This window comes from Vicugna pacos, chromosome 18, assembly GCF_048564905.1.
Source record: "Vicugna pacos chromosome 18, VicPac4, whole genome shotgun sequence".
NCBI lineage: Eukaryota > Metazoa > Chordata > Mammalia > Artiodactyla > Camelidae > Vicugna > Vicugna pacos.
The window spans coordinates 13764782-13787206 of record NC_133004.1 but is presented as its reverse complement, the minus strand read 5'-3'; the positions used below and the strand labels follow the sequence as shown (position 1 = coordinate 13787206).

The window sequence follows — 22425 nt, the reverse complement described above, 5'->3', positions numbered from 1 at the left end:
TTGGCTTAAATGAGGCAGTGCACAGACATGCTTGAGAAAGTGCCCGTGGTGTGGCACAAGGCCCCAGGGTTAAAAGGTTCCCACTGCAGTGGGAGGCAGGTTGAGCAGAGATCATTACACCTATGTGCAGGTGGGTAAGTTGAGGCACAAAGTAGCAAATCCAGGGCAAGAAGCCTGATTGGGTGACTGGTGCCCTGCGCCCGTTAGTCACCTGCTGTGTGACTGACTCCCTTCCCTCCTCAGTGAATCCAGGGTAGGGAATACAGAGGGTGGAAGGGCTCTCTGAGGAGTCCTGAAATGCTGGGCCTCCCACTGCCTGGTGTGAGTGAGGTCCAGGCACGACTGAGCCTGCTTCCAGGCTGGGGACATGATCCCCTGGGGTCTTGTTCAGTGGAAGCAAATTCTCACCCAGGAGAAGCTGGTGGGGCCTGCAGTTCTGCATTTCCAAGAGCTTCCTGGAGAGGTGAGTGCTGGCAGCCTAAGGACCACGCTTGGAGGAGCCAGCGGCCAGAATCTTGATCTGGGTCATGGTTTACAAGTATATAGGTATGTGTAAAAATTCATCAGGCTGGATCCTTTACTGTATGTAGGTTGTATATACCTTGATGAAGAAGATCACACATACACACACACACACACTCACACGAGATTTTGGGTGCTACGTGGACAGGGAATCAAACAACATTAAAGAAGAAGAAAAAAATCCAGCCCAAGAGTGGTGTCAAGAGGAACTCAGAATGGTTAATGAACACTGCCTGAGCCTGGCCACCCACAGTGCCCCTCAAACCCTCCGCCTTCCACTCCCCCTTCATCCTCTCCACGACCCCCACCTCGCCTTCCCCCTCCATCGACCCTTCCCACCAGGTGCTGGGGGCTGGGCCAGGCCTCACACCCCAGCAGCCTTGCCTTTCTCAGGAAATGCGTGTGGTCCCTGGGCTGGCAGACAAAGCCACCCTCTTAGCAGCTTAGCCCCCAGGAGGAGGAAGGGGAGAATTTCCTTAGGAGAGTTTCCAAGAAGTGGGATTATTGCTTCGAAGGGAGTGCACAGTTCAAAGCGTCTGATAAGTGCGGTGCTGGTCTGATAAGTGCGGTGCTGGCTTCCGGAAGGGGCCCAGACACACCCTCCTTTGTGGCCCAGGTGCAGGCTGGTCCTGCAGCAGGGCCCACTGTCCCGCTGTCCTCCCCTCCCTTGCTGTTGGAGACCCCTAGGGCCTTCTGCCCACTCCAGTGCTCCCTGCCTTGGCCACCCTCGCTGTGTCCAGCTGGCTCCTTCCCTCACCCGCCCCCACTGCCTCTCTCTATTCCTTTATTTCCTCACTGAGTCCCTGGTCCCCCAGGGCTGCTGAGCTGAGTGGCGCAGAATGTGGGCTCTGGAACAAGCACGTGAGGTCAGAATCGCTCTGCACCGACCTGCTGTGTGAACCGGGGCCATTTATTAACTTCTCTGTGCCTTGGTTTCCTTGCCAGCAGAAACCCGTTTGTGAGAATGAAATACACAAATACAAGTGGAGCCCTTAGAATTCTCAACACATAGTAAGCACTCAGAAATCACCCAGCTGGTGTCCACGTGGTCAGGTGACCTGCTCCCCTGAGGTTTGGCCACGCCCCATCCTTCATCCGTAGTTCTGGGAAGCTGAACTCATCCCAGCACTTCCCTCCTACTGGTCCCAGCCCCACTCCTGTCTGTGGAGGCCAGCAGCTGCTTGACAAGGATGTCCTATTCCCAGGAGACGCCTGGCTGCATTCCCAGCACCCTCCCCCCGCCACCTGCCCGCAACCTCTGAGTCGCTCCACTGTGTTCTCTGGGGACCACAAGCAGAGACCAGAATGACAGTGGAATGGGCGTTGCCTTTTCTGTGGCTTCCTAGAATTCTGAGACTCCCAGGTCAGAAATGTGAAAGTAGAAGCCAAGGGCTGAGGGGTCTGCCACAGACCCGATAGACATGCCCTTCCGTCTCTGGGTCAGGGGACTGGCACTTGGTTATGTGTCTGAGACTGTTGTGTCTGGGTGGCCTGCCCAAGAATCAGATGGGGTGGCAGGACCCCCAAATCCCCCCTGTGATGGACAATGAATCTGCCGAGGCTCTGCCCCTCTCTTCTGCCTCCTCTGTCAGGTGGAGAGGGATGGAGGTTGGGTGTTGGGACCAGCCTGGTCAGGTCAGGGGTGGAGCTTTGGGAGTGGCAGCTGGTACCCTGAGGCCCCCAAAACCAGCCATGTCTGGGCTGTGAGGTTCCACACACCCAGGTTTGAATCCTGGCTCTGCCACCTAGAAGCTTTGTGACCCCAGGCCCCGGCTTTAGCTTTGAGCCTTAATCTCCTCATCTGTAAAGTGGGAATGTTCCCCTGCAGAGCAAGCGGTAGTGAATGGCATCTGCTATTTCTGCTATTACCATTGTCCTCATCCCTGTAGTGCCTCCCCAGACCCAAAGCCGGCTGTGTCCTGGCTCTCTGGGGGTTTCTTCTGCCCAGGTGAGGCTCCTGGTGTTGGCTGCATCTCCTGGAACTACCCTTTCCTTCCAGGGGCAGCTCAGGGAAATTTCCATGGAAGCCACAGGTTACTTCCTGTAGAGATGACGCTCCAGGAGAGGCCCAAGAACGAGCTCCCGGGGGAGCCTCGGTTTACACACTTATTAAAGGGCTTTACTGACCTTTGGCCTTAGAGCACCGGTTCCCTGATTTTAGGATTTCAGGGATCAGCAGACTTAATTGGTAAGATTAACACCGACTTTAAAAATGTATCAAGTATGGAGTTTTGGAGAAACCAACTAGTATCTACAGTTCTCATCCTTTCCTAAAAGAAAAGATGTTCCATGGGCATGTGTGCATACGCATATACACACACACACGTGCACACGCACACAGAAGCTCACAATGTCAGATGCAGGCTAGTCCCTAACAGAGAACAATGACAGTGATCAGCGCTTGCATGGTGCCAGGTCTGATCTCACTGAGGCCTCGATGCAGCCCCTGGAGCCAGACTCGACCTTCCAGCTGAGAGGTGGATGCCCAGGGATGTGAAGAGATGTGCCCAAGGCTATAGAGCTGTCAGGTGCTGATCCAGGATTCTACCCGAGAGGGGCTGGCTCTCCATCTGCATTTGCACCGCTAGGCCAGTGGTCCACCAGCTTCAGCAGGCATCAGTAGGAAAATGCATACCTAGCAAGTCCTCAGGTGGCCCTGGCTGGGGACCACCCTCTGGGAGCCACTGGTCTTCGTCATACTGGCCCTGTGGTTAGTTTTACCTCTAGGAAACACCTACTGACTTATCCTACTTTTCCCTTTTTGCTTTGAAGACATTGTCAAACCTAGTCTGGGAGCCAGCATGTGGGACCCTCAGCGGGGCGAGGACACAGGTTTAGGCTGCCCCTTCCACCAGGGCTCAGTGTTCCCATCTGACAAGTGGGACTGTGGTGACTTTCTCTGCCTCTCTCCAGGGGCAGGGGAGTCAGGAGGGGAACCCAGGGAGATGGTTGGTGAGGATTCCTTTTAAGTAGCTGCCCTCAGATGATAGTGTTTACCGAGCATTCACAGTGTGCCAGACGCGATTTTATGTGGGGTTTTTTTTAATCAAACATTTATTAAGAGCTTTCCAGGTCCCAGGCAGGCACTGTTCTGAGGTTCTATGTATATCAACCCATTCAATTTCCATTACGAGGTAAGGACTATCTTATCCTCGTTTTACAGGTGAAGAAACAGGGAGACAGAGAGGGTAAGTTACTTGCCTGAGGTCCCACAGCAAATAAGAGGTACAGTCAGGATTCCAAACCAGGCTCAAAGACTGCAGAATCTGTCCCTTGTCCCAACTGTGATCTTGGTAATGAGAGCCTAGATCAGGGCTGGGATGGAAGGAGGGCTCTGCCTGGCGCTAACCCTGGCTTACTGGGTGTAGCGGGTTAAATAGTGTCCTCCACAGAGACAGGTTCGCGTCCTAACCCCCAGAATCTGTGAATGTGACCTTACTTGGGGAAAAAAAAGTATTTATGGATGTAATTAAGTTAAGGATCTGGAGATGAGGACATCTTGGATGTAAGGTGGACCCTAAACCCAGCAACAGGTGTCCTTATAAGAGAAAGTCAGACGGAGATTTGAGACACACAGACACGGGGAGGGGGAAGTATGAGGCAGGTGGGCGGAGGCCATGTGAAGGTGGAGGCAGAGATTAGAACCATGCAGCCATCTTGATTTCAGACTTCTGGCCTCAAGAACTGTGAGAGAATTCATCTCTACTGTTTCAAGTCATCAAGTTTGTAGTACTTTGTTACAGCAGCCCTAGGAAACTGATATGCTGTGTGACCCCGGGCAGGTCTCCTCCCCTCTCTGGGCCTCTCTCTCCTCACCTCAATCCTACCGTGTAACTGCCAGGCCCCCAGCTCACAGGCCCCTGACGCCAGCCGGTCAGGGACCCCTTCAGGACCTGTGGGGAGTGTGGTGGGCCAGGGAGTTTCCCCTGGGACGGCACTGGGTAGGCCCCGGTGGGTTTGTGCCTGGACCTGCCTCCCGTGCAGACACGCGAGGCTGGGGCCAGAAGATGTGGGCTCTGCTGCAGACCTTGTGACTGGGACAAGATACTCTTACCCTAGGTCTCCTCTTCTGTGAGTTGGGAGCCCTCTGACCTCCTGGGGTTGCTGCGAGCGTTCGCAGGGCTCCACCTCGACATGGCAGCCCTCTATCTGCCATGAATGTTGTCCTCAGTCCTTTAATGAGCTTTAATTAAGCACCTCCCACCTGCTTGGCTGGCCACGTGCCCCCCTCAAGGGTGAGGGTTGTCGTTATGATTATAATCATCTCCACTTTAGCGATGAGGGGACTAAGGTCCAGAGAGATCACATCCTTTGTGGAAGGCACCAAACTTACAGAGAGAGACAGGACCCCAGCCCAGGTCTCCCCCAACTTCTGAGCAGCCGTGATTGCCGGAGGGGCTTCCTGGTGGGTGGGGGTGGTAAGAGCTGGCCATTTGGCTTGGGGATGGTTTGTGCAGAGAGGAGCATGTGTGCCTTGTGTGTGCATGCCTGGGACCATCTGTGTGTGTGCCTCTGTGTGTGTGTGTGTGTGTGTACATGTAGGGTGTGCATACAGGTATGTGCCTGTGTGCATGAGTTTTGCTTTCACATTCAGTGCTGCTCAGGGGCCCTGATTCCTGTAAACCCCATGGTCTGGTTTCCAGCAGACACTGCAGAGCAGCGGTGGTGGGCACCTGACCTTGGCTTGGTCTGATTTGCGGCTTCCCATTCTTACTGCTCTGGCTGCAGCATGTGGAAGGGATGTAAATGAGGGCAGGGCTTCTGCCCCCACTGCCAGCTGCATGCCTCACCGGCTGTGGCATCTGCGGCATGAACCCAACTGTAAGAGCCTGAAGGAAGTCACCCACTCCCCGGGGCTGGTGAGGGCAGAGCAGCCTCAGGAAATGTGGGTACATCTCGAGGGCCCCCAGGGCTGAACTGGCCAGAGAGAAAGATTGGTGAAGAAATTCACCTACAGTGTATCCAACTGTGTTGCCCCAGGCCTCAGTTTCCCCTCCTGTAAAAGAGGGATAGTAAGTCCCCCCGTGCAGGGATGCATGCAATCATTCGTGTGTCCATCGGTGAGACCTTGGAGACTCAACCATGAATGGGATGTCCTCGTGGGCGCCAACCTCTTCATATGCTCATAAGTGCTTCCCCGAGTGAGCAGAGGTCCGAGTGTGGAGCATCAAAGAGGGGTTGCATCCCCACGCCACTCTGTTCTACTCAGAAATAACTAATGAATTAGTGCTGCTTCGTTAATCTTGTTAACTACCTCCGCGTGGTGGGTACTTTTATTTTCAACCCAGTTTGTAAATGAAGAAGTTGAGTCCTGTTAAGGAATTTGCCCAGGATCCCGTGCTAGGAGGTGGTCAAGCTGGAATTCCAATCAAGGAGGGACTGGCTTTAAGCTGCTTCAGAGGCCTCCTTAGAGGCAGTGGGGCTTCCACTCAGCCCAAGGAGGAGGGAGGGCCCTCAGGCAGGAGGGATGGAGTCAGCAGAGTTGAGGAGGTAGGACCGAGCATGAGCATGGTGTGTCCAGGGAGAGAGTGGGGTGAGTGCCTTGGGGAGCAGCATGAGGTCAGGATGAGAATGGAGGGGCCAGAGGGGGTAGGAGCATAGGGGTCCTTGAATGCTGGGGTGAGCACTCTGGGCTTCTCTCCGGGGGTGATGGGAGTCACGGTGGGAAGGGTGGGTAATCAGTTACTGGCTGGGTGACCTTGCTCACATCTTGTCTCAGTCCCCCAGTTGCTCAGCCCCCAAACCAGAGCATCTTCCTTGACTCCTCCCTTTGTCACCCCTTATCAGGCCACCAGGGAAGGTGGGCAGTAACCAGCCACTGTTTCTTATCTCTTCATCCCCCCCTCCCCCAAGCCTCAGCATCTCCAATTACTGCAGCTACAGCCTCCTGGCTGGCCGCCCTGCTCCTCTGCCCCCACAGCCCATTTTCCACACAGCAGCCATGAGCATCTACTAAAAATGACAATCAAAGCACACCTCTCTTTCCTCTCTCTCTCTCAACCCTCCAGAGAATCCCCTTTGCATTTAGAACAAACGTGAATCTCTCCCTGATCAGGCCCCCACCAACCTCTTGACCCCGCCGCCCACTACCCCTTCACTCACCTCATTCACACACAGGGTCATTCCCACCTCAGGGCCTTTGCACCTGCCAATCCCTCTGCCAGGAGTGCCCTTCCTTGAATCACTGATTCCTTCTCATCCTTCAGGACTAAGCATCACCAGCTGACAGAGCCTTTCCAGATAAAGATGCTCTCCCCAGCCCTGTGCATACACCTCTCCCCAAACAGCCTCTATCTCCTCACCCTTCACAAGCTATACATTTCATAAAATCAGAGTCGCCGTTTGTTTGTTTACTACTGTATCCAAGTGCTGGCATGTAGCAGGCATTTGGTGAAGTATAGTTGATTTACAATGTTGTGTTAGTTTCCAGTGTACAGCACAGTGATTTGGTTATACACATGTATGTTTATTCTTTTTCATTATAGGCCATTATAAGCTATTGAATATAGTTCCCTGTGCTATATAGTAGGACCTTGTTGTTTATCTATCATGTATATAGTAGTGTGTATCTGCTAGTCCCAAACTCCTAATTTATCCTCTACCCCCACTTTCCTCTTTGGTAACCTTAAGTTTGTTTTCTACATCTGTAAGTCTGTTTCTGTTTTGTAAATAAGTTCCTTTGTGTCACATTTTAGATTCCACGTATAAGTGATATCATATGGTATTTGTCTTTCTCTATCTGACTTAATAGACTTAGCATGATGATCTCTAGGTCCACGCATGTTGCTTCAAGTGGCATTATTTCATTCTTTTTTATGGCTGAGTAGTATTCCATCATATATATTTATATGGCATATATATACCACTTCTTATTGAATGAAGGAATGAGCAAAGAGATCAGACTCAGTCTTCCTCTCTGTAGAATGGGGTCACACCAGACCTCCTGTTAGGGAAGTGTGGCTCAGAGGTAATGCTTGCACACAGCTAGGGTTCCTCTCTCCTCATCCAAGGGCTCCCCCACCATGCCTCCTAGAGCCTGGCTTCCTCCAGCTCCCTCAAGCTCTCTGTACTGGCAGCAGGTGCCTGGGCAGAAGGGCCATCCTACTAGATCCTGGACTGGCAGTACCCAGCCCCTCTGTCCACAGGTCCCTGAGGATGGCTAGGGGCTTGGCCCCCACAGCCCAGCCCCAGGCTCATGCAAATTCTGTCTCCCAGCACAGCAGCTGTGGCACCCAAATACAGCCTTTTTAGAAGAATCTCTTGGGGTTGACTCACACTTCCTTTGTTTCCAGCTGGGTTCACTCAAGAGTGTTGCTGTTTTGCAAGGCTGAGGTTTGAGTCCTTCAGAAGCGAGTGCCCGGGCGGGAGTGCCGTCTGCCTCAGTGAACCTATAAGAGGGTCACGCCCCGTGCCGAAAACCTCAGTCTCAAGACAGTTGGGAAACAACTCTTTCTGGCAGTTGGGGCATTCCGGTTTGGAGAAACTGCTTTGAGGCTTCCTCAGACAGTCATCATGTGCATCTCTTTGCCTCCCAGCCTAAGCCTGCCCAAAACCCGCCAGAAAAAGGGACCTGCTGCCCTTGAAGGGTCATTTTATCATCTTGTGTCCACCAGGTTTCCTTCCTGCCCTACAAAAGATGGCATTCCTATTCCCTGCCTTGCTCAGCAGGTTTTCCTTTCTGTGCACACATGCACAGTGGTGCTCAGCCTCATTTTTCTAGAACAGTCCCACTTTCACAGAACTATGATCCGTTTGGGAAAAAGGTTCATTACAGGTACAATATATCGGCCCAGGTTTCTTGTTTACAACCCTGGAGGAATTTTCACTTAAATCACGTCACACAAGGGAAAAGGAATCCTGGACTGGACTCTGTGTCCCCATTTTTGGTTTGAAAATATGTTCTTTGAAGCCACACATATACTGATCAGAGGTCATCTTTGACAAAGGAGAAAAGGTCGGCCAAAGCTTCTAGGTAATAACCAGCCACCTTTTTCGGTAATATTTAACCCATTTTATCACATCTGCACATGGAGAGGACTCAAGCTTTGGAGGCAGACTGATTCAGGCTCAGCCTCCTACTGGCTGTGTGGTCTTGGGCAAGTTACTTAACCTCTCTGAAGCCTGGGTTCCTTGAGGGTAGATTGAGGGCACAGTGATCCCTGGATACTTTTATTTTTCCTGGTTTGAAACTTTAAAAAAAATAAAGATGAAATTCACCTAACATAAAATTAACCATTGTAAGGTGAACAATTCAGTGGCATTTAATACATTCACAATGTTGTACAATTACCACCTTCATCTAGTTGTAAAACATTTTCATCAGCCCAAAAGGAGATACTGTACCCATGAGCAGTTACTCTGCACTCCTCCTGTACTCTTTAGGCATTAATCTGTACTGCTGGACTTTCCTGGGTCTCCTAGGCTGAGACCTCTGAAGATGAAATGGTGTTTTCCAGCAGGGCCACAGCCAGTGACAGCAGGGAACCTGCTGTTATTTGCATGGAATTGTCTACCCCAGGTCTGGGATTCTGCTCTGGGTGTGTGTGTGTGTGTGTGTGTGCGCGCATGTGCGTGTGCGTGTGCGTGTGTGTGTGTGTGTGTACAGTTCTACGAATTTTAACACAGGTAAAGACTGATGTAACTATCACCACAACTAGCACACAAAATAATTCCAGAACCCCAAAAAGTTCCCTCCTGATGCCCCTTTGTAGTCAGGCCCCTCTACCTCCCCCAGCCCCTGGCAACCACTCATCTGTTTTTGGTCCCTATAGTTTTAGCCATTCCAGAGTGTCATATAAATGGATTCCTCCACTGTGTGAACTTTTGAGTCTAGAGCTTCTTTTGCCCGTAATGAATTTGAGATCCATCCAAGTTGCTGCAATTTTCAGTCATCCCTCCGTCTTTATTGCTGCGTAGTAATTCATGGTGTGTTTGTTTCTCCATTCACCTGTTGAATGACATCTGGGTTATCTCCAGTTCTGGGTGATCATCAATAAACTGTCATAAATATCCGTGTTCTTGTGTGAGCCTAAGTGTTCCTTTCTCTAGGGTAGATACTCAGGAGTGGGAATGCTGGGTTGTAAGGTGAGTGTATGTGATTCTTCCTTGTTGGATCCTGGGTAAGTTAAACCACTCTGGGCCTCAGTCTCGCACGTCTGTTAAATGGGCATAGTAGCAGCACCTGCCTCATCAGGTTATTGTGAAGATGAAATGAGGTGACGTATGTAAGACAGAATAAATGGTCAATCATTATTGCCTCTAGCTCTTTTTTGGGGGGTGGGGGAGGTCATCCATGTCTTTGGCCATGTTTTTGCCTGCAGTGAGTGGGGGTCACCAGCCAGGGTTTTCATGAGAGGTGAGGTATGAGAATTTCCTTGGGACCAGAGGATTTCCTTTCTGGAGGTAGAAGCTGAAGTCCTGGGGGATTTATTATCAAATCTGGTGCAGACAGAGGTCCTATCTACAGGGGGGCTCTGCATTAGGATGACCTAGCTTTTTAATTTCACAGAAGGGGAAACTGAAACTCAGAGAGGAACAGTCTTGCCCAAGGCCACCCAGCCAGGCAGTGGCAGAGAAGGACCTGGCCCCAGGGTTCCTGATGTGTCAGCTCCCCACTTGACTGTTGCTCCTTTGGGGCAGGGGCTGGTTCTGGCTTGTAGGTCTCTATAGCCCCAGAGGCCGGCACAGTGTCTGCCAGATAGTAAGTGCCTGTTACATGCTTGGTAAGTGAACGCATGCGTGTCAGTGGGAACTGAATGTGGCTGAGCTGAACTGAACAGTCAGGAGGGAGAGGACAAATTGCCCGCTGCAGTGGCCACCTTGGTGTGTGCCTGGATCTGCCTTCTGGACTGAGGTGCTCACTCCTCAGCTGCTGAGAGAGTTGGCATCCAGCTGAGTCCCTTTCCAGGAACGACCCTAATTCACATACCCCATTCCAATGGCTGGTCCGTGTGGGGGACAAAGACCCAGCCCCCATTCCCCCAGGCAGGACATCCCTGTGGGGCTGTTCCAGCTAGACCAGCACTCATTCATTCAGTAAGTATGTACTGAACAACGACTGTGTCCCAGGCGTTGTTCTGGGGTCCAGCAGTGACTCCAAACAGACCAGCACTGTTTGTTTGAGGGGCATTGGCTTTCGCATTTTGGGATTTCACCGGGACCAACTCATCTCGCAGGCCCAACATTGCCAGCCCCAGCTCCCCTACCAGCTCCCTGGGCTGGCCCTTAGAGGTCTTTAGACGCTGTGGGCTTACATTGGGAGAATAAGGAAGCCGACCCAGGATGCTCAGGACTCTGGACAGACAGATCCAGGCTCAAATGCCAGCTTAGTGCTTCTTTGCATTTCTCTGATGACTAATGGTGTTGAGCATCTATTCATGTGCTTATTGGCCATTTGTATATCTTTGGACAAAATTCTATTCAAGTTCTTTGCTTTTAAATTGGGTTGTCTTTTTGTTGCCGAGTTGCAAGTGTTCTTTATATATTTTGGATACTGGACTTCCACCAGATATATGACTTGTAAATATTTTCTCCCATTCTGTAGACTATCTTTTCTTTCTTTATAATGTCCTTTGATTAAAATGCCAACATTTTAAATTCTGATGAAGTCCAGTGTATTTTTTCTTTGGTTACTTGTGCTTTTGGTGTCATTTCCAAGACTCCATCACCATATCCAAGGTCATGAAGATCTACCCCTACATTTTCTTCTAAGAGTCTCAGAGTTTTAGCTCTTTCATGTGGGTCTTTTATCCATGTTATGTGTGGTGTGAGGTAGGGGTACAATTTCTTTCTCTTGCATGTTGTTCCAGCACCATTTATTGAACAGACTATTCTTCCCCCACTGAATGGTCTTGTTGGCCCTTGTCAAACAGCAACTGGCCCTGGATATATGAGTTTGTGTTTGTATCCTCAATTCCATTCCATTGATCTGTATGTCTCTCCTATGTCAGTACCACATGGGTTTGATTACTGTAAGCTTAGTACTTTTTGAGCCTCATTTCGTCCTCTGTAAAGTGGAAGGTAGGTCCCTGGCAGGGGTTTGTGAATGAAATGAGCGGATGTAGATATAGCAGCTGGCAGCACGCCTGGGCTGGAGTGGTTGTGGCAGAAGAAGTTGCTGTTGTTATTATTATTCGCCTGGAAGGATGGCTCTTACTTCCAAAATGTGGGTTGTGCTTCGGGGCTCCCCTAGGAAGCTGGAAAGGGGGATGGGCACCTTGAGTGTGCAGCAGTGAACGGACATTACTGTTGGTACAGGGGGCCCAGCAGTGCCCGCCATTATACCCTGAGGCACAGAACTCCACATCTTCTACTGATCTCCTCTGAGCCCAGCCCAGGGCTGGCCTGGGCCTGCTGCTTCTGGGGCTGGGGCCTGTGGAAAGGAGAACCCCATGCTCTGGCGTAGAGTCATGAAAAATGGGCATCAGAGACAAAGAAGCAACAGTCTATCCAGCGACCTTCTGATCACATTCTGTGAATGAGAGAGTAGGACGCCTGCTTGTCACTGTGTTGGGACGGGTGTTGGCTGGGCCTCAGAATCACTCTAGGGTCCCACTCCCCAGATCCTATGTGGGGAGGCTGTGGTGCGGCCCTGGAACCTAGAATCATCCTTCATCATTATATTATTAACAGAACTGTGCACTGCCTCTCCATGCATCCACCACTTAGATTCTACAATGAAGTTTACTCACCTTATCACACATCTGGTCTCCTGTCCTCCCCTCCCTCCACCATGAATCTACTTTACTTTTTGTTGACCTTCAAAGCACACCCACTCATAATTCATCCTGCATTTTGTTAACCAAAGTTCAAGATGTGTCTTTTTTTAAACTGAAGTATAGTCGATTTACAATGTGACAATTTCTGGTATACAGCATAGTGATTCCTTTATACATACATATCTATATTCCTTTTCGTATTCTTTTTCATTACAGGCCATTAAAGGTATTGAATATAGTTCCCTGTGCTATGCAGTATGACCTCATTGTTTATCTATTTTATATATAGTAGTTAGTATCTACAAATCTCAGTTCTTCCCTCCCCACTCTCTTCCCCCCCATAAGTATACGTTTGTTTTCTGTGTCTGTGAGTCTCTTGTTTTGTAAATAAGTTCATTTGTGTCCTTCTTTTTTTTAGATTCCACATATAAATGATATCAGATGGTGTTCTTCTTTCTCTGACTTACCTCACTTGGTATGATAATCTTCAGGTCCACCCATGTTGCTGCAGATGGCATTATTTTATTCTTTTTTATGGCTGAAGGATACGTCTTTTTGATCGAACCTGTACTTGAAAACATTTCCCCAGGAATTCATCCTGGTGATGACCCAGGTTAGTGGGTAAGAGCCCACCTTACCTGGGGTGCTGATTAATTCAAAGATGGGAGCAGGACCTCCGTGTCCCCGGGTCCTGATACGCAACAGGGCTTACTGTGCCATCCAGCACATGCACAGTGGCCTGCCAGCCTCGGTCGGCAGGGGACCAGTTATCCGAGGCCAGTGGAGCCGGGTCCTGCAGCTCTGTCCTACTGCTCCACCTGGGCAGGATTCAGGATTCCCACAAATGGTGGCTTGGCCCCATTGGCTCCTCAGCCAAGCACATACACCAAATGTTGGAACCTGCAGTTCCTCCTACTGAGCAGGATTACCATGGCAACAACACATCGTCAGTGGGGTAAAACTAACCTGTCTCACGATGGTCTAAACCCAGCTCACATTCCATATTAGTGGGTGAACAATCCATTGCTTGGTGAATTCTGCTTCATAATGATAGGAAGAGCCAACATCAAAGGATTGGAATCCCTGGCCTTACCATATCTCACCAGCTGTGTGGTCTTGGGCAGATCACACCATCTCTCCAAGCCTCAGTTTCTCCACCTATAAAATGGGCTTAAGAAAAGCACTTATGTCATAGGGTTGCTCTGAGGAGTTGCAGACCCTGCACATGAAACACCTGGTATGATGCTTAGTATGTAGTAAGCGCTCGGCTAATGACAGCGTTTGCCATTTTGAAGATGCTACTGCATGGACAGTCTCCCAGAACAAACCCCTTTTCTTAGCCACTAGGGTTTGGTCTTTGTTCTTGGCAACCAGGAGCGTTTTTGGCCTGATCTGCCCGAGAACTGGTGAATAGGACGGTTGAGTGCGAGGCCAAGGCCCTGAATTCCCCTGGGCTTACCTTTGCCCTCAGTGGCAGGAAAGCCCCTTCCAAGGGCCTTTGATCTCACTTGGAAGCTGGGGCCCAGGAAGGCCTGCACAAGGCTGCTTCCAACCCAGGTAAGGGGGGCAGGTGGGAAGGGGGATGATGCTCCAGAGGGGAGGCTCACCCATCGTGTGAAGACAGACCCCAGTTGTCTGCTCACGACAGTCATTTAAGACGCCAATTTTGCAACTCCCGGAGCTGGCAAAACACGCAGCTTCCTGGATATTTTGCAGAAGGTACCGAGGTGCTTCCCATTAAGTATCACACAAGCTGCTCAGGCACCGGGACAAGAGCTCGCATTCTAGGGACCACACTTGCTGACTGGCTGCCCGTGGGCCAAGGTCACCCACAGGCTGCTTTCAGGGACACACAGCCTTCAATTATTTATTGATCTGAGGATTGAATCCATTGCCAACATGTTTTAAAATATGGAGGTTATAGGTCAAAATGTCTTAAAAAATCAGATCTGGAAACACTGGGCCCACATTCCCATGGGGTAACCATTGGCTGAGTGTGACTGGCTCCTTGATGCGGGTACACGAAAGCCAGTGTGTCCCTGCTACACCAGGGTTACCTGCCTGGCTGCCTGGCATGGTAGTTTGGACCCCTGGTCTGCTGGTGAGGCTGACTCAGACTCAAGTATTGATGGTTAAAGACAGAATGTGATGAGTATGTAGGTAATGACAGTGGCTCTCAGCAGGGGGTGATTACATCCTCCAGGGGACATTGGCAATGTCTGAAGCCACTTTTGGTTGCCACCTTGAGAGCGCTACTGACATCTAGTGGGTGGAGGCCAGGGATGCACATCCCACAATGCACAGAGGACAGCTTCCTCAACACAGAATTTCCCAGCCCCAAAGGTCAATAGGGCTGAGGCTGAAAAACCCTAGATTAGGGGTGTCGGCCACTTGGTCTGGAAGAGAGAGTTTAACTCCAGTTGTGGGCTCTAGAATGGCTCCTTGAAGAGAGGGGGTCTTGGCGGTGGCAGGCCCGTGGTGACTGAGGTAGGTTTCAGCTGGGAGAGACTGGGGGAAGGCACTGGGGGCAGAGAACAGCATGAGCAAAGGTATGGAGCCATCTTTGATGGGGAGGTGGGCGATAGTGTGGACAGTGAGATGGAAGGTGTGGTTCAAGGAACATGAAGTTTGGGGTCAGATGGACTTGGGTTGAGTCCTGGCTCCACCGCTCACTAGCCGTGTGACCTAGGCTTGTCATTGGCCTGAACCTCAGTTTCACACCTGTCAAACGGGGATAAGAAATGAGATTATGTAGGTACAGCCTCATCTATCACCACTCCTCTGTTTGTACTCTGTCCCCACCATTCTGAAATGCCAGCAATTTGCTGAATGCCTTCTGTCCTCTCTCTCCTCTCTGGGCCTTCCTCATATGGTTCCTTCTGCCTGGAATGCTTACATTCCAAGTGTATGGATTGCACCATCAGGGGGTTATAAACCAAGCACTGATATGTTTAGATTTGTGTTTGTTTATTTAATTGATGTACAGCCTATTTACAATGCTGTGCTAATTTCTGGTGTACAGCATAATGATTCATTTATAGGCATATGATCTTTTTCATTATAGGCCATTACAAGGTTGAATATAGTTCCCTAGTAGGACTTTTTTTTTTTTTTTTGGTGGGCAGAGGTAATTAGGTTTATTTATTTATTTTTAAAGGAGGTACTGGGGATTGAACTCAGGACCCTATGTATGCTAAGCATGCACTCTACCACTTGAGCTATACCCTCCCCCCGAACAGGGCCTTGTTGTTTATCTATTTTATATACAGTAGTTAGTATCTGCACATTTCAAACTTCCAATTTACCCCTCCCCACCCCCAGGCTTGTGTTTTGGAAAGATCAGTCTGCCAGCAGCACAGCTTGAGGGGTGTGTGTTTGTAGAGTACGAGAGAACGCATGTGCAAATTTGAAGGCCAAGAGAATGGTGGGTAATTCCTTGGCCTTTACTCCATCACTTCCCTGGCCTTCGGGTGACTTGGGGAAGGCCAGTGGGTACCCAGCAGGCTTGAAGGAGTGGGATTCTCTCTTGGTTAAAATCCCTACTTCCTTTTCAAGCTAGGACTGGTTACTCTATAGGTTAGGGTTGAGGCATAGAGGCCAGGACTCCACAGAAGCTACTGCCAGAGAGGCCATGGGCAAGCCACCTAGCTTCTGTGAGCCTAGTTTCCCCATCTTTGTAGAACATTTTTTATAGGGTGTAGGGGTACATGGGACACTCCCTACAAAGCTTTTAGGACAGAGCCGGGCTCAGTATGTCTTATCTGTTTTATAGAAATTGAGCTCTTGCTGAATACCTTCAGTAAGCCTCATACTACAGGAGGCCCTGGGAGTACAAAGTCTCCTCGAGACTGGTCTTGACTAAAAGAACTGCTTGGTTTAGGATTTGTGGATTTTACAGATTAGAGACATGCAATTTTTAAGGGGCAATTCCATTTCTAGAAATTTATCTGAAACATATGCACAAAGATTTAGCTCTAAATGTAAGTTCACAGTAGTGATTTATAAGGTGAAAAACTGGAAATAGCCTAATGCCCACCCACCTCTAGTATACTGGTTAAATAGGTGATGAGACAAATTAAATCTTGTGCAGTCATTCAATAGTAAGCAGGTATTTGCTGATATGAAAAGATGTTTATTATAAGTGAAAGCAATATACAAAACAGTATTTGTGTATAAAACACACATACATGTATATATATTTTGAAACTTGGACACTAATATACCCAAACGTTAACAAGTGAGTTGATATCCAAGTGATTTTTACCATTTTTTTCTTATTCTAGATTTCCTTCTCCAAGTTTTCTACAATGAATGTGTATGTCTTTTCTGAAAAATATACTAATGTATTTTATGAACTTTTAAGTTATTTTGTTATTAAAATGTAATAAATAAAAATAGTAATAAAAGAAATCAGTTTTATTGGCTGTCCCTGTCACTCTTTCCAGCCTTATCTCTCGACTCGATTCTTGATCACTCCCAATAAACATGGGCTTATCAATACTACTATTCATTTCAGTATTTTCTAGTATTTATTAGCTTCAGAGAACCGTACAATGCAAGACGATGTAAAGATGAATACTCACATTCTCCAGGTGATTTGCGTGCATGCCAAATTTTGAGGTGCGTGGAAACGGAGTTCTTTACCTCCCTCCTTCATTTGTTCTCTTTTAATTCATTTCATCCATTCATTCCTAGCTTGGGGGCGTTTATTTACTTTACGTACGCATGCGCACTCCTAGAGAATGGGAGGGGCCGCTCTCTTCAGCGGTCCCGCCTCCCGACGCTGACCATTGGCCGGCTCCGCCAGCGCGTCCCTGATTGGTGGTCGCAGGCCGAGCCTCGCAGATCAAAGTTGGCGGGAAAGGGAATGCCGGGCAGAATGGCGGCGGCGGCGGCGGCGGCGGCGGCTGCATCTCCCGCGGACTCGATTTCCGGCGGCGGCCCTGCGGCCGTAAGGCTCCCGCGGTCGCCGCCGCTCAAGGTGCTGGCGGAGCAGCTGCGGCGCGAAGCGGAGGGCAGCCCGGGCTCGTGGCAGCTGTCGCGGGCGGCCGCGGGCCGTGGGCCGCTGGAGCTGACGGCCGTGTGGATGCAGGGCACGGTGGTGGCGGCGGGCAGCGGCGAGGCGCGGCTGCGGGATCCTAGCGGGGCCTTCTCCGTGCGCGGCCTAGAGCGCGTGCCGCGCGGGCGGCCCTGCCTCGTCCCAGGTAACGGCCAGATTCATATCCGAGGCAGACCCTCGGTTTGTACCGCCCGAGGGCGGGGCCTGGCAGTCCCACCTCCCAGTCTTTGCCCAGCTGGCCCCCCGCCTGGATACCCTTCCTTCCTGTCCCCTCTCCAGTCAAGCGCCACCCAAGATGATCCGATGATAAGCATTACCTGCAGCCGTTCGAAATACACAGATTCCTACCACCACCAGCCCTCCCAGTTGGAATCTCCGGGGAAGGGACCACCAACTTCTGTATTTGTAACAAACCCCCGTCCCCACGGGTGACTTTTTCCCCCATCGAGTTTTGGAAAATACCGTGGGAAATTTTTGTTCATTCTTACCGTCTGGATTCAAATATACCTTCCTTAGACGAGCTCTCCCTGATCCCTGGGAATGGGGAGCCCTGCTGTACCCCTCTTTCATGGAATTGCCTTAGGCTGTAGTTCATTCTGTTTCCTTTTAAAACAATAGTGTTCAGACTTGAGCCTGTATCAGACTTACACTAAGGGCTGGTTAAAACTCACACTGCTGGGCCACAGCCTCAAAGTTTCTGTCTGTTTGTCTGGGTGGGGCTGAGAATTTGCATCTCTAACCAGCTTCCAGGGGCTGCTGGTGCTGCTGGCCTGGAGGCCACACTTTGAGAAGCCCTGGGCCAGACTGCAGCAGGGTGGGGACTTTGTCTTTCTGACAACTATTCTTAGGGTTAGGTTGAATTCCTGGCACTGGCTCCATCCGGCTGAGCTCTGTGGAGCACTTTTCTTAACCTTTCTGGACCTGTCCTGCCTCTTTCTGAAGGGACCAATAATTCCTGCCTGTGGTGTGGATTCAATACATTTTTTTAAAAATAGCTTTAACACAGCTCCTGGCTCACAGTGAGGGTTCCAAAATTTGTGACTTTTGTTTTTTACTATGCAATGCTCCTGCTCCCTTCTCACCGCACCCTTGCCCCATCCTTTCAGCCTCCCTCTCTCTGCCCTCCATTGCAATGTTAGTCTACTACAAAGTCTGCAAACTACAGGCTGCCAGCCCTTTTTCCATGGCTCGTGAGCTAAAAATGTTTTTTACATTTTCAAATGGTTGAAAAAAATCAAGACAATTTCATGACATGTGAAAATTTTATGGTGGGAGGATATCGCTCAGTAGTAGAGCGTGCTCAGCATGCACGAGGTCCTGGGTTTAGTCCCCAGTACCTCCATGAAAATCGATAAAATCAATCAATCAATAACTAATTACCTAAATACCTAAAACCTAATTACCTCCCCCCTCCATAAAAATGATTTTTTTAAAAAGTTTATGAAATTCAGTATCAGTGTCCATAAGTAGTTTTATTGGAACATGGTCATTTAGGTACTGTCTAGGGCTGTTTCCCACTACAGCCAGACTTGAATAGTTGAGACAGAAACCCTATGGCCTGCAAAGCCTGAAGTATTTAGTCTCTGGCTCTTTACAGAAAAAGTTTGCCGACCCTTGGCATAGATGTGGTCCCTGGCTGTTTGGGATCTCACCCCTCAGTGCTCTTAGAAGGCAGGCTGTGGGGAGTAGGGGGGGCTCCCATATGGTTGGCACCAGTAGGTATCCTTAGTGGGCATTCTGTGTTGGTGAACCCATCTGATTCACCCACTGGCCTGAATGCCTGCAGGCTGGGGTCTTTTGCCATTTCTTCTTGCTGCTTAATACCAAGGTCTGACTGACAAATTGGTTACTACCTTCAGGTAGGGAGGCAGAATAGTAAGCAGGCCACTAAAACAAAATAATGTCGTAGGCTTGGGCTTGAACACAGGGAGCCTTGGGCGCAGAAGAGGGACAGATAATCCAGGCCTGCTGGGTCAGAGGGTGAAGGCCTGATGGAAGGGAGGGCCGTGGCGGGGAAGGAGAAGGGGAGACAGTGGAGAGGGGAGGGTGTGGGTAAAATGAACAGGACTAGTAACCAGACTGTCTAATCTCAGGAGGAAAGAGCTCAGGCCTTTGAGTTCATCTGTCTAGTTGTGTTATGCGCTGTCGTGTGTGTGGATTTCCTGTGTGTGGATTGCGTGTGGATCTCCTGTTTACCGCTCCTGCTGGGATCTCCGTGGGCTTGTTCTTCCTTTCCTGGGTCTTCAGTCATTTTCTGAGGGTTCCATCTCCACCAGCAGGTTAGGGCCATTCACTGGGTGTGGCACGTGTATTTTTAGACCTAACCTAACCTAACCTGAGGAACCCCATGTTACTTGCCCAGGTAGAATGTAGAGATGGGTTCAGGAAAACCTAAGTACATAGTGCCAGACATTGAAGACCAGAGGGTATGGTGTCGGCTGGCCTGACTTCCTTCAGTCAGCGCCCCAGGGCCCGAGGGCAAACCCAGCCTTGCTGTTGGAAGCAGTATGATTAACGCAGCCTCACAGGGGCATGCAGTGGGGGCTGGCAGCGTGCCTGTTCTTCCTGCTGTGTTTGGGGTTTTTTACACAATTGAGTTTTGTGTGGTTAAGACTGGCCAAGTTTTGCTTTCAAGGAGAGCCACTTCCCTAAGGGAATGGGAAGAGAGTCGTGGTCAATATTTCATTAGATCACTGTGATGGCAGCCTGCCCTCTTGTTGATTTGCTTGCGTGTGCCTAGCTGGTGGCAAGAGGTGGCAGGGATCAGTCCCAGGCAGTTGGAACAGCAGGGTGGCATAGGGCAGCTCCCACCTGCCCAGCTCTTTTGGCAACATGAAGGGAAAATTGGATTTGCTTTGGGGCTGTCAGGGTGTTGTCTTTGCAGGAAGAGGACCAGTCCTGTGCACAGAAACCAGTCACAGACACTGACATTGAGCAAGGAACAAGAAGAGAAAAGCTGGGGTTTTCTGGCCCTGCCTTAGAGCAGTCTGTCTAATTACAAACTCATCCTTTGATGTGAGTCTCTTCCATTCCTTGGACATGTAGCTTTGTACGGCATCCTGTGGTGATTTTGTTCTAACATTTTAACACCAGAAACCAAAGAAGATGCAGATGTCATCCTCCAGGTTCAATGTGGAACTCACTTGGCATTTTGATATCTATGCTCCACATTTTTCGGTCTCCAGTTTGCCTCTCTGATAAAGTTCAGCCCTCTCAAGGACTGGGTTCTGTTTTGTTTTTTTGTTTTTATTTTCTCTATCAATGTGAACTTTACTACTGGGCTTTTCTTCTTCTAGGAAAGTATGTGATGGTGATGGGAGTGATTCAGGCCTGCAGCCCTGAGCCATGCCTCCAGGCTGTGAAGATGACAGACCTCTCCGATAACCCTCTCCATGAAAGCATGTGGGAACTGGAAGTGGAAGATCTACACCGGAATATTCCTTAGATGATGCTGGAGCCCTCGATAAAAACATCAACATTGTGAAGCAACTTAGGTTCTTACACCCTGTGGATTTCATGGACATTACTCAATATATATTTCTCAAAAGTTGATCAGAGAGCTTTGCTCCAAGGAGCCCTGATGTAGGATTTCTAAATGCTGGGACCCTCCAGTGAACTCAGCCCCTGCCGCCCCTTGCTTTGACTATTTGCTGATGAAAAGCAGATGTTTTGTTTTGCTCTCTCTCCTCCCCACACACTCCCTCCGTTTTTTTGTTCTTTGTTTTTTGTCTTATGTGTGTTAATTCCCTCTCTAAAGCACACAGAAATCTCACGTTGCATTTTCCAGGTTTGACAAGTGATGATACTTTTTCCGTTACTACCGCGACCCTATTTTACGATGCAAAATTTGAATCTCAGTCATTGCCTGCAGAGACTAAAATGTGGTTACGGGCAGGAAAACAACTGTGTGAAAAAGGAATGATCTCATGGCTCGAGTTCTCCATCAATAACTTCCATATTCAGTTTGCAAGTCGAATGGCATCTTCTAACTGCAGGCACAGCGCCCCTCAGAGACAGCCCCCTTTCTGTTTCAGACGCCACTCAGCCCTTGAAGGTCCGTTTCCCGCTGAAATGGACATGCCTGCCGTTCCATTCTTCCTTCACTTGGGGATGTTGAAACACTTTCAGAATTTCTCGTTGAAACTGAAAATCAAGATGAACAACGGCTTCTAGGCATTAATTAAACTTCTGTCTCATCACTCGTGTTAAGACACTGCAAGGGAGCGACCTCCGGAATCAGTCTGTACGCTGTTTTTGGTACAGAATGCCGTCTAGCTGTGATTGCACTGAATGTGGGGCCGCTGCTCTCTGCTTCTTACCCAACCTTCATTTTTCCTTAGATTGTAAATCTCAGGTGGGGGTCAGGTTAGGTTCCTGATCGCTGGAGAGTTTTGCTAGATTACTGATCTCTACCACTAATAAATTGTTTTATTGATCTCTACTACTAACTAATTGTTAATTGTTTTATGCTGTGTTTTTAAAAAAAAAACAGATTTTATTTTTTTAGGCAGCTCAGATTTATAGGAAAAAAAAAAGAGCAGGAGGTATGGAGTTCGGATACAGGATAGGCGCCCTCCCTCGGTTTCCTCTGTTATTAACATCTCGCCTTGCTGTGGTACATTTGTTACAACTGAAGACCCAGCAGCACAGATACATTGTTAACTGAAGTCCATAGTTTACCTTAGGGGTCACTCTTCGCGATGTACATAGAGTTCTATGGGTTTCACAAAGGCATAATATCATGTATTCCCCATTACAATATCATACAGAATAGTTTTGTTGCCCTAAAAAATCCTCTGTGCTCCACCTAGTCATCCTTGCCTCCCCTGGCAACTACTGATTTTTCTACTGTCTCCATAGTTTGCCTTTTCCAGAAGGTCATGTGGTTGGAATCACAGTCTGTAGCCTTTTCAGACCGGCTTCTTTCATCCAGCAATATGCATTTAAGGTTCCCCCGTGTAGTTATAACTTGGTAGCTCATTTCTCTTTATCCCAATACTCCACTGTCTGGATGTACCATAGTCTGTTTATCCACTCACTTACTAAAGGACATCCATTGGATTCCAGTTTTTAGCCGTTATTAATGGGGCTGCTGTAAACATTCGTGTGCAGGTTTTGTGTGGATAT

The 22425-nt window shown here is 49.3% G+C and overlaps 1 protein-coding gene across 1 annotated transcript; it reads left to right on the top strand.

Annotated features, from left to right (window-relative positions):
* Positions 1 to 17099: 17099 nt before the first annotated feature.
* Positions 17100 to 21739, top strand: RMI2 (RecQ mediated genome instability 2). Its single transcript, XM_031687230.2, has 2 exons — positions 17100 to 17443; positions 20595 to 21739. The coding sequence occupies exons 1-2, from the start codon at positions 17107 to 17109 to the stop codon at positions 20741 to 20743; spliced, it is 486 nt and encodes a 161-aa protein (XP_031543090.2). The 5' UTR covers positions 17100 to 17106; the 3' UTR covers positions 20744 to 21739.
* Positions 21740 to 22425: the final 686 nt, after the last annotated feature.